We start from the raw sequence: 12211 nt of genomic DNA, 5'->3' as shown, positions 1-12211 counted from the left end.
TGAATTGCAGTCAGCTGGTGGTATTATTTTATTTTATCTTTTTCTCATGCTTTATTGTGTTAGTGCAATGGTTCTGCATCAAAGAAAAAGTTATTTAAGACATGCATTCCAATTATGGCCAATATAAAATAAACAGTAACATTAATTGGTGAATCGAGTGGTTCCAGTTCAATTGAAAAGTGAACACTTTATGGATTGGAAATCTTTCGAATAGTTTTGACAGTTACAGAAAAGCCTCCCCAGCAATTTCTCCAGAAACTGAAAATAAAATATTTTAATGCAGTGAAGAAAACACGTTTAGCAAAAATACTCCAATAAAAAAATTAAATCAAAATATATTTGTTAGACTTTTTTGTTTGCTAGCACGTAATACTGAGTCAAACAGAAGTCTCGTTCAGGTGCACTTTTTGCCTGCAGTACTTTTCCTTTCGTCTGGTAGGAGCCGCTGCTGGACCAATGTTTTAATGCAAATATGACATAAAGCATTAAGCGTAATTAACTCGAAACAGTTCGTATGTGTCGTTTAGTCATTTGAAATGACTGAGTAAGGGGTCTTTGATGAAAAAAAGATGAAAAAAGACTGAGTCTCGCTGTATTGCTCAGGCTGCACTACAGCGACTATTCACAGGCGCGATCCCACTACTGAGCGGCACGGGGGCTTTGACCTGCTCCGTTTCCGACCTGGGCCGATGCACCCCTCCTTAGACGACCTGGTGTCTCCGAGCTCCCCCAGACACACCATATCGATACCGAACTTAGTGCGGACACCCGATCGACATAGTGCACTGCAGCTCAGAACTCCTGAGCTCAAACGATCCCACAATCTCAGCCTCCCAGCAACTTGGATTACAGGCGCGCGCCACCACGCCCGGCGATATTTACTGGTTCCTATCGGACTTTTGTCATTCATTTATGTGACGCACGTGTGTGACGTCAGCATCCGGAAGTACTCAGAAGCCCCGTCTAGTGGTGAGACTAGACTAGACTTCATCGTTGGTGCCTGCATTTATAAAAACTACATACTACTATATGAATTATAATAAAACAAAATACATGGAAATGATATGTAATCAAATATTATGTTGATTATTTATCTGTTTGTTTGTTGTTGTTATTTGTGCACTTGCCGACTTATGTTGTGACTACTACGTATTATGCTGACTACTTATTGATTATTTATTTGTCTGTTTGTTAGTTGTTATTATTTGTGCACTTCGTGGTGAAAGCTTCACATTTCATCATGCTGACAATACAAAGCATTCTATTCAATTCCACCATTGTCTTTTTTCATTTGAATAATTACTAACAAATTCAAATGCCCCCGCATTCATTCAATTTCTGTACTGCTTATCCTCACAAGTGCAACCCAAAAAAATACTATTAAGAGTTAGAATTTAAAAAATGGCAAAAAATCCTAAATTGAAAAAAAAAAGATGTAAATACAGAATTAAGAAACTACAGATAATCTGTCTCGCATACATACATAATACAACAACACAACACACTATAACATAACACTCATTACATGACATGACATGACATTACATGACATTACATTACATGGCATTACATTAAATGACATTACATTACATTACGTTACATTACATAATATAAAGGTATAACAAGTGTCTGATGATGGTAGTGATAGATGGGTGATTGTCCTGCGTGTGCTCTCCGCGCCCCCCAGCATCCCCGTTCTGGGGGGCTGAGCCGGGCGGGAGCTGTTTGGACGGCGGGACAGAGAGGGAGCTCGAATCTCCTCTCCAGCTGCCCAGCTGCCCAGCTGCCATCCTACTGCTGCTGCTGCTCCTGCTCCTGCTCCCGCTCCTCCCCCTCCAACACCACCACCGTTGCCTCCTCCTCCACCTTCTACACCACCACAGCCACTTTATTTCTCATCACATCCCGAGGTAAATACGGCCGGATAGAAATCCAACACACACACCGGAGCCGCATCACCTCCTCATCGTGCACACCGGGCGGCCCTCCCTCTGGAAGAGCCGCTCTCCAGCTCTACCAGACCCGGGACGGACGGACGCGCCCGGACGACGAATTGGTGCTTTTGTAGCCCCCTTTGCCTTTCCTCCCTAGCGGTCGGGACTGGGTTACGCTCCTCTGGCGAGCGATCGAGCGAGCAGCACCGAGATTTTGTGAGGGAAGGGAGGAGGTGGAGATGCGCCGTTGAAGGCCAGCGCTGACTCCGAGCGAGCGAGGTGAAACCCCCCAGACGCCCACCTTAACCCGGCCGAGAAATCGCAACGGCTAAGGCAGCTAGCTGGTTCCGATCCGGTGCCGGGGATGCAACTTACGTCTCGACCTAGCCAGCTAGCCTAGCTACATCTCCGGTATGTTGCTAGCCGGCTAACCCCGACTTACTTTTGCAGGCTCCGCTCGTATTATACGTCTACTACGACGTTTAACTCAAGGAAACTGAGTCGTTTAGGTACTGACAAGAGGCGAGAAGCCGATTTAACACTGTTACACATGCATCGGAGTGTCCCCCGGAAAAATATCTTAGTCTGACTGCGTAACAAAAGGCAGGAATTGAGACATGGTCGACTGAAATGGCCATCCTTTCTTGTTTTGTTGTTAGCACGGACGTGCTAAGCTAACTCAACACAGGGACACAGTTGGGTTCCGTGATTGTTTATAAGCACAATACACGGGCTTTATTACGTTGCTATAAGCACGTATATTGCGGAGGGGCTAAATGGCGCACACAGGAGGATGAAAACGTTTTTGGGAGAAGCACCTTTGGCTCTGACATAGAAGTTCCCGAGCAGGCTGGCTTGGAAGGCCTCCACACACTTATATTCTAGTAATAAAACCAATAATATTCATAATGAACACCATAATACTCTAGGAATACTGGGAGCCAAGAAATTCTACTGTACTTAATTTCTTAGTAACGCAAATGTAATTGTTTAAGACCTATGTAAGTCTTGTATTCCAGAGTATACACAATTGAATTAGTATTTCTGCAAAGAAATCTGAACTTTACAGGTCATAACGGCCATGCATTTGTCTAGTAAGTGTCCATATACTGTACATAATGTTTGACTATATTAACTGTATCATCTACATTCATGTTTCCCCACATCAGAGTTTTATTTGAGAACAAAAATATTTATACATATTCTCTGTAAAGACGAACAAATAACCAAGAGTAAGTAGAACAGCAATGATACAAGTGGGTACCACCTTGGTGGAAATTTCTTCAAACAATGAATTATTAAGTTCAACTGCTGCCATATGCAAATAAAATAAAAATAACATGACCTAGTCACAATGCTTTTCTCACAAATAAAGCTCCATTTCTGTTATTGAACCAAAGCAGAGCCACAACAACATACATAAAAACTATATTAGAAAAGTTCCCAAAAATGTCATAGGAACGATGATGATAATTGGTCATTTTAATTGACCTGACTGCCACATATGAGGGTGTCATAGATAGATTTAAATACGTAGTCACAAGTTTTCATACTAAGAAAACATTTTTTTTCTTTGACACCCCTTGCCACAGAACAAAGAAGAGAAACAAGGAATGATGTATATAACTGTGTAGTTGCCGCCCTAAGCTTCTTGTCAAAGTGTTTGCTACCGCATCTAAAAAAAAATATGATTTTATTTCCTCACAGTATTTTGGAGATGTGAGGTACGGGAAGCCCCTTGGTGATATCGAGCAGCATTTTGTCCTCATCTTCAGTATGAATGGTGATATGCCTCATGTTCCCATCACTACTCTCGCTGGAATCGCAAGCCTCACAGACCGTAAGTGCACCCCTGCCATTTCAATTTAATTGTAAAGAAAGCTTTATTTGTGGGCATCAAACATCAAGCCCAGGTAAATGTCATAGACAAGTACTTAAGACAATAGGCTGAAAAATCTCCAGAGCAAGACTTCGCACAATTACCTGGCAAAGACAAAAAGCATCATTTTGTCTGCAAAACAGAATCACAATGACAGCTTCCCTAAAAATGTCAAGGAATTAGGCAAAATAGCCATTTTAACCAGGGGGTGCTGGAGCCTATCCGAGTTGACTCCGGGCCAGAGGCGGGGGACAATCTGAATCGGTGGCCAGCCGATCGCAGGGCACACGAGACGGACAACCATGCACACTCACACCCATACCTAGGGGCAATTTAGAGTGTCCAATCAGCCTACGATGCATGTCTTTGGAATGTGGGAGGAAACCGGAGTACCCGGAAAAAACCCATGCAGGCTCGGGGACAACATGCAAACTTTACACAGGTGGACCAACCTGGGTTTGAACCCTGGATCCCAGACCTGTAAGGTCGAGATTTTGCAAGTTAAAATGAATAGTGAGGAGAGTACGTGTTTGAATAACAAAGTAATGAAGTAAAAAGGAAAAGCAAAACAGTAAATTGTTATTTTTTCCAATACAAAGCAGCCTTAAAAATTCCATTTGTCTCACCTTGCGTAGTGTTGAACCAACTTCCACTGCCGTCACCTCTCCCTGCCACCACCGCCAAGAGTCTGCTCTACAATGGACGGATCTCCGAAGAGGTCAGCAGCTTGTTGGTGTGTCGCGACGAAAATCTGGTGACTCAGTTGGCACATGGCCTCAACCAGGTGTCCACAGAACACATGTAAGTAGTGCTTTGCGACCTGGCCTAAATCCGATCTTTCAGATTTTTTGCCCGAAAGCTGATATTCAATAATTTGATATTCATCAAAGTGTAGTTGATACAGGTATAATACTGAACCAGAGTAAATTAGTCGAGACTAAAAATCCAAATCTTTTTTATAGCTCATTCATTCATTGATTTTTATCATAAATGACTAAATTTTCCTTCTTTTTACCTCGTTTTGTTCAAAATATTTCTGCTCATCAATCATGAGTTATGGTGTTACTGTGAATTAAATGAGATGTATCTAAACCTAAACATTATCTTAATAATCAACATCATTATTAAATGGTTGCATTTATTTAATCTTCCAGGGCGCTTCTTCGGTTTGCCTGAATGACGTGTGTGTCCCGAAAATAGCCAATTGTCACTGGTGACTGTTATTTACTTCACAGAGAGCTGAAGGACAACTTGGGGAACGATGAGCCCGAGGGTGACATGCCTGTGCTCTTGCAAACTCTGCTGTCCAGAAATCCCAAAATCTTCCGGGACAAAAGTATGACCCTGCTAAGATTAACCATGTATACACAAAACAGAAATAAGACACATTTGGTATGCAAATCGCTTACTGCACTTTTAAAATGTGGCGTTCACCTACTCTAAACGCATTCAATGAGGGACAAAGCATTTAAGGGAAAAGGGGATGGGGATGTTCCTTTGCAGTAACACTGTAAAGTACATTATCGTAAAGACTCTTGCCACACATTTGTGTAAGACATTATTATCTAGATTGTCTAAGATTACTTGGATAATCTTAGATTTTCCATGTGAAGTTTTCAATTTTTTCCTTTTGGTTGCGTGAGCTATCTTGTTTTTTTCCCCTCCAATTTCACTCAGGTGTAATCCAACAACCAGCGGTACAACAGTATAAAATCTCTCCAAGTCAAGTGCACAGGAGTCCAGCACCAAATTATCAGCAGTCCCCAGTCCCTCAAAGGACCTCTGGGTAAGATCGCAGTGAAGTGTATCTACTGTCATTTGAAATAAATAAAACAACATTGTACCATTTTTCAGATGTTTCAGCTCAACGCAGTCCGGGTCGAGAGCTCGATTCATATCACAGCAGCAGCAACATTCAAATAGCCCCATCCCTAGTCCTTACACTCCTCAGAGTCCTGCTGATTACATGCAATACAGTCCACCCAGCTACTCTCAACACCAGCAGACACAGCAAGGTGGGCTCCCTGATCCTTCTAAAAGTGGACACATTGTATCATTACACATGATAATGCACGGGCAATACCATTGTTTCCTTTCTGTTCCAGTTGGGGGTAATATTAGGACTCTCCACAACAAGGTCTCAGCACAGCTATCCAGTAATGCTTCCAATCATCACGCCAAATCAGGCTCAGATGACGACTATGTCAACGTTGCGCACAGACTTGGAAACGAGGTAGAAAAAAAAACATTAAGGCACACTGGAAAAAATGATAAAAGTAATTAAAGCATCTAATTTTCGAGACGAAAAACATCTTTCTTGTAATAAAATATGTTATTAGTGTTGTGTGATTTTTTTCACCAACTCAGTCAAAATGTATTGTATCATTGTATATCGATATCATGATATAAAATGCCCATATCGTGAGAGGAGATTTTTCCGTATAAAGCATAAAACGTGTCATAAGTCGTACTGGACTATAAGTCGCCTTTTGGGTGGAAATTTTTTGTCAGATGGAAATTGTTTTTGCCAAGAAGCTAAATACAAGCATTGGTTATTTCTGTAAGCCTAGAGCCTTTCAAAAGATTTGAATGGGTGCAAATATTTTGTGGTTGAAACCACCTTCACAGCCAATCATCCCAGGTCCCCATAACGCTACGCTAAGTTGGCTTTCTTTACCTCAGCAAACATAAAAGCCCTTCAGCTCACCATTATTTTAAAAATATCCCTACTTTAATCTTGTGGGGAAGTTTTAATTTTGCCCCCTATTAATTCTTGAAAGCCATTAATGCTGAGCCCAAAAGAAAATCCCAATTAACATCGTGTTTTTCACAGGAAAATGAGCACTCCATGATGGCCGCCTTGTTTCCTGTCAAGTCGCCGCAATCTGTCTGTTCCCCAGATGAGAGTGAAGAACCATCTAAATGTACGTTGCCGTTGAAATTAATAAGACAGTAGACAAGATACAGTGAAAACTTTGGTTGATGGCCCATTTCATATATTTGTTATGTTTACAATTTTTGCAACTTAATAAATGTCGCAACTTGAGCCTTTGATAACTACATGGGCTATTTTTGTAAGTGTCAAACTAATGTAACTCTTAGTTTTGATTCAAGTGCCAAATACAAAAACTAATTAGGTGTCTTTTGTATTACCGTATTTTCACGACTATACGGCGCATCGTATTTTTAGCCGCAGTGTCAGTAACGAGTGCTAGTTCTGTATTTTACACACACAAAGGACGCACCTTTTTTATAGACGCAGCTAGGCATGGCAAAACATACACCAGCTTAAACATACACGCTACACCCACACGCTAAAAACACGTTTTTAAAAAGGCAACGGAAGCAAAACTGAGTTCGGTTGTACTTTATTTAGCCATTTTACAAAGTACTCACGTCATCATCACCCACAAATCCATCAAAGTTGCTTCGGAAAGCTGTGTTGATGCCGATCGCCAGGCCACAATCCATTCACAAATAGTAGCTAGCTAGTGGCTAGCGTCCATGCTTCGTAAAGCTGTGTTGATGCTGATCGCCAGGCCACAATCCATTGGGTGTATTGACAAAATAACTATATATCCCAGCAGTCACTGCGCAGTACTTTTTCTACGGGAAAATAGTAGAGTCGGGGGCTGCTTGCCGTATTTGTGAGAGCTGTAGAGGATGGTGTACCCTGTTTATTTTATTTTATCGTGATAACAATTTTAGTATTGGTCCATATATAAAGCGCACTGGATTTTAAGGCGCCCTGTCTATTTTGGAGAAAATTTAAGACTTTTATGTGCGCCTTATAGTCGTGAAAATACGGTATACAATTACCTGAGTTCCACTGTATCCTTGTCCCAAAACTGTGCAAAGAAGTGCCACTTCTATGCATTGTTTGAACCTCACCACTATGTTGTTGGCCTCCGTAGGGTCCAGACCTCTACTCATCATGCAGTCACCTGCCTCCGACATCCCGGCCAGCGCAGCTCCCAACATGCTGCTATCCTCTGCTGAGCGCAAAAAGAAGCAGAAGCAAAGGAGCAAGACGAACAGCGACCACATTGAGAAAAACGCCTTGTACGACATTGTGAGCTCTCCGGTCAAAGACTCAGCCAGGTTGACGTTAAAGCTATCCAGAGTGAAGCCAGCAGAAAAAGAACAGCACGGAGAGCCTTCTCCCAGGACAGATGTGGAACAGCAAGCGTACCTGACGAACAGTAAAAACACCTTGCCGAGTGTTGAGCATGACATGCCGTTGAAGTTTGCCGAAGAGGAGCCTCCAAACTGTCAACAGACGGTGTTGCAGCCAAACGAGAATGCTGCCATTTCCACCGCGATACTGCTGGATGATGCAGAAGCCGACAGTGATGCCCTAGCAGAGATCGAAAGAACCGAACAAGAATCTGTCAGTGAGAGGGAGCGATGGTCCAAAGAAGTACAAGATAAAGGTACTAGTTAATATGCCTGAGAGTAGTGTTTTCCGCAAGACACAGCTTTCACGCACATTTTTATCTCATTCATTGCGGTCTTTATTTGATATACTAAGGGACTTTATCATTTTACAGACAAACCCCTGAAAAAACGGAGGCAAGACTCATATCCTCAGGAACCAGGAGTCGACCCTAATGAAGGTTTGCAAGGGGGAAATGCCAGCAGCCAGTTGACACCCAAAAAGTCAAATACGGCGACTAACGGTTCCAGCCGTCCTGCACTGATGGTCAGCATTGATTTGCAGCGGGCTGGCCGAGGATCACGGCAGCCCGTCGTGGTTTTGGAGACCAAACAGCATTGTGATGAGCACAGTCAGCGCTTGGATCCCGAGACAGAAGTGGAGAAAAACAACGCCTGCCAACGTCCCATTACTACCGATAAGCCGCCCGATGACTTGGGGAAGTCCACCTCAGATATCCGTTGCAAGGAGAAGAATGAAAATCAGCGGAAGTCCAAACACAGAATGGACAGTGGCAAATGGGACGGAAAGGTCGGAGACTCGCCAAAACTGAAACAGAGGATTCCCGAGTCTCGGAACAGGGAGGAAAAGACCGACAATGGTCATTGTCAAGCGGAGGCCCCAAAATCAGCCAGCAAGGCAGAACGTAGCCAGGGTTTTCATAATGAGGACAAAGCCAGGGAGAAGAAGAGGATGAAAGATCAAGACATGGAAAAAGACATAGACCAAGTATTAGTTGAGGAAAAAGACAGAGACAGGGAAAAAATAAGAGATAAAAACAAAATTAGACAAAAGGATACAGGCAGAAATAGGGATAAAGAAAGAGATAGGGGAAAGGAGGGTGAGGAGGATGAAGGAAAAGATCGGGTAAAGGATAAGGACAAAGACCGTGAGGAGAAAGTCCAAGTTAGAGATCGGGATAAAGATCGACCTAGGGATAAGAATCACGGGAAAGATCGACTTAAACAAAAGGATAGAATTCGAGACAAAGACAGAGTCAGAGAGAAGGGACCAGATCCGGAGAGAGATCACTTTAAGGAGAAAGAGCGGGATAGGGAGCAAGGCCGGGATAAAGATCGATTTAAGGAGAAAGCACAAGATAAGGAACTAGATAGCGAAAAAGATCGATTGAAGGATAAGGAGCCCGATAAGGAGAGAGATCGATTAAAGGATAAGGATCCCAATAAGGAGAGAGATCGATTAAAGGAAAAGGAGCAACATAAAGAACTGGATCGGGAGAAAGAGCGATTAAAGGAAAAACAGCGGAATAAGGAACTGGATAAGGAGAAAGATCGATTTAGGGAGCCAGAAATGAATAAAGACAGATTAAAGGAGAAAGATCGGGATAAAAAAGACAAAATTAGAGAGAAGGAGCGCAATAGGGAACGAGAGACGGATGAAAGTAAAGAAAGAGTCAGAGAAGACGCCGTTCGAAAACACAAGGCGTCGAAAGATAACCACAACAAACGGGACCTGTCTCCGAATAGGATGCCCAATAAGGACAAGGATAGTAGAATCAGGCAAGATGGCAGCAGACACTCCAGTGACCTTAGTGGCCACGAAAGGACAGAAAAATCACATTTTCCAACACTCCAAAATAAAAAAGAGAAGAAAGGGGGTGATGAAAGCAAACAACCTTTAGTTGAGAAAAAAAATTGTGAATTTCCCTCTTACTTGTTGGGAGGGAACTCTGGAATGCTGAAAAACTTTGTGATTCCTAAAGTGAAACGGGAAGTAGTCGATAAAGCTTTCCCCCTCACGGGCAACTTGGTCGACGTCTGGAAAGAACCTCGTGTTCTGCTGGAGAGGAGGTCGCTGATCGAAAACCTTAGCAAAGGGGTCAAACCTGTTGTAATGCTGCGGAAACTAGACATTGCTGACATACGGAGCATGAAGAAGGAACTGAAGGAAATGAACAGGTGTCGGAAGTGGGATTCTACTCACAGATCGAGCGGTATGACTTTCCAAATTTCTGTTGGATGGATTTGTTTCCAATTGACATTGAATGTTAACGATGTCCAAATATTGAAGGTTAACAGAAAATGCAATTGTCCAAAGGTATGAATGTGATATTGAATGCGCATTAGCCTATACGCCCCCCTATGATTGACCTGTGAACAGTCCATGGTTTCTCTTTCCAAAAGACAACTTATTTGATGATTGACTCTAAATTGCCCATAAACATCAAAATGAGTGTTTGTGTATGACCAGACTAGTAACCAATACTCACCGTATGAACAATTTATTTTCTCAAAAATCAGGTTGGCTGAAGTCAAGGCTCTAATTTACACGTGTAGTAAATGTTAATGGTTTACTGGCAACAAGTCCACAGTGGAACCCACTTAACATGCAGCCACCAAAGTAAATTTACTACAAACTAATTTAAGATGTTGAATTATACTTACCGTATTTTCTCGCGTATACACCGTATTTGTCGCTAAAAAAACAGATGAATCAAGGCTACATCTTATATGCGGACAAATTAGACAACCGTAACGCAAGACAATGTGGCTGATACGGTCATTTATTTCAAAATAGAGAAAAGATAAACAGATAAAACGATAAACAAAACTTATTTTGACGTCTATGAATTAAACGTATCTTGTGCCTGCCTTTGCTCGCTCATGGCGCGGTCATCTTATCTAGAGATGACAAAACTTGACTGCTACAGATACACTTCCTGGTTGTACTGCTCACATGACTTCCTTTTTGAGTGTGTCTACCTGCAGGCAACACCCTTTGGGAATGTGCAATCCAGCAGATGATCCTTTAGATTCATACAGAATCTCAGAAATACCACGTATCTTAAGATTTTCCCTTCAAAGTACACATTTATACTCCCTATTAAAACCATGAATATGGAGGAGAAAATTGTCAATCAGATGGCGTCTTATTTGAGGGAAATTGTAAAATTCAATGATTGATATGCGAGAAAATACGGTGTGTGTGGAAAAAGTTGCATTGATAAAAAAAAGAATATACTGCATATTTAGTGTCTTTTTTCGCCTCTCTTTTGACAACTTTCCATACATTGCTGTGCGTGAGGGGTCAATTGTACGCAAAAAAAAAAATCCCACTTTGTCCCGACAGAGGCATCATTTAATGACAAGGCAAACAAGCGACGGCACAGTATGATCAGTAAAACTTCCAAGTGCATTGCAGACTCTGATGAAGAGGAGGGAGGAAGTGATCATTGCGACAACAGTGACAACTCGGACAATGAGGGTAATTCTTTCCTTTTTAAACACAACTGTATCTTTATTTTTTGATACAGTAAGATATACATTTTGTAACACTCTTGTGTTTTGTGGGATTTTAGCGACAAAGAAAAAACGGAGGAAAGATCCAAACAAATCGTGGAAGGGTGATTCAAAAAAAGGTCGTTCACGTCAACAGGACTGGAGCTCAGGTGAAAGTGACAGTAGTCTAATGCCAAATTCAGGTGATGGTGAGTAACTTGTCAATCGCAAAATTTTCTGTCTGCTTCTTCTATTTTATATGCTGATATACATGTTGTTAATTTCTTGTCATATTCTAGTGGCCAAAAAATTGAAGAAAAAACATAAAGACAGAAAGGCTTATGAAAAAATGCGAACTGAAGGTATGTATTTTTTACAAACTTTTATATTTGAGTCTAAACAATCTATGCTCAATATATAGCCCATATGGGTTTGAAACAACTTTGGACAAAAGCATAATTCCTAATTTTTTTGTAGTAAATAAGAAGTGAATTCTTGAGTATATCCTCATGACACAATTACTCCATCACACATATAGATTTGATGGACTCGTCTGCATTCAAGAGATTTTCTGCCACTGTGGACAACATTCTGGAAAGCCTGGAGGACATGGACCTCACTGCTGCAGGTAAACACGTTTTCTGAGAATAATCACGTTTTCTGAGAATAATTGGCTCACCTTATGCCTTACTCAGAATATGATTTTTTTACACTGGGTGAGATT

The 12211-nt window shown here is 41.7% G+C and overlaps 1 protein-coding gene across 4 annotated transcripts in view; it reads left to right on the top strand.

Moving 5' to 3' along the window:
- The first annotated feature begins 1722 nt into the window (after positions 1-1722).
- The window catches only part of LOC144090759 (nipped-B-like protein B), a 28706-nt gene continuing 18217 nt past the window's right edge, over positions 1723-12211 (top strand). The window contains exons 1-15 of one of the 4 annotated variants that reach the window (XM_077622532.1): positions 1724-1910; positions 2092-2345; positions 3642-3774; positions 4449-4614; positions 5049-5149; positions 5491-5599; positions 5668-5828; positions 5919-6046; positions 6647-6737; positions 7728-8246; positions 8364-10202; positions 11339-11473; positions 11568-11696; positions 11787-11849; positions 12026-12115. In XM_077622532.1, the coding sequence (XP_077478658.1) occupies positions 3711-3774; positions 4449-4614; positions 5049-5149; positions 5491-5599; positions 5668-5828; positions 5919-6046; positions 6647-6737; positions 7728-8246; positions 8364-10202; positions 11339-11473; positions 11568-11696; positions 11787-11849; positions 12026-12115 (3595 nt within the window). In that variant the 5' untranslated portion in view covers positions 1724-1910; positions 2092-2345; positions 3642-3710. Of the gene's footprint in view, positions 2346-3641; positions 3775-4448; positions 4615-5048; positions 5150-5490; positions 5600-5667; positions 5829-5918; positions 6047-6646; positions 6738-7727; positions 8247-8363; positions 10203-11338; positions 11474-11567; positions 11697-11786; positions 11850-12025; positions 12116-12211 lie in introns of all 4 variants that reach the window. The other 3 variants (XM_077622535.1, XM_077622531.1, XM_077622533.1) reach the window with 3 other exon arrangements.

Source organism: Stigmatopora argus, chromosome 16 (assembly GCF_051989625.1).
Source record: "Stigmatopora argus isolate UIUO_Sarg chromosome 16, RoL_Sarg_1.0, whole genome shotgun sequence".
Lineage (NCBI taxonomy): Eukaryota > Metazoa > Chordata > Actinopteri > Syngnathiformes > Syngnathidae > Stigmatopora > Stigmatopora argus.
Note: the sequence above shows the minus strand (reverse complement) of the source record. Positions and strands in the feature narration are given on the sequence as shown.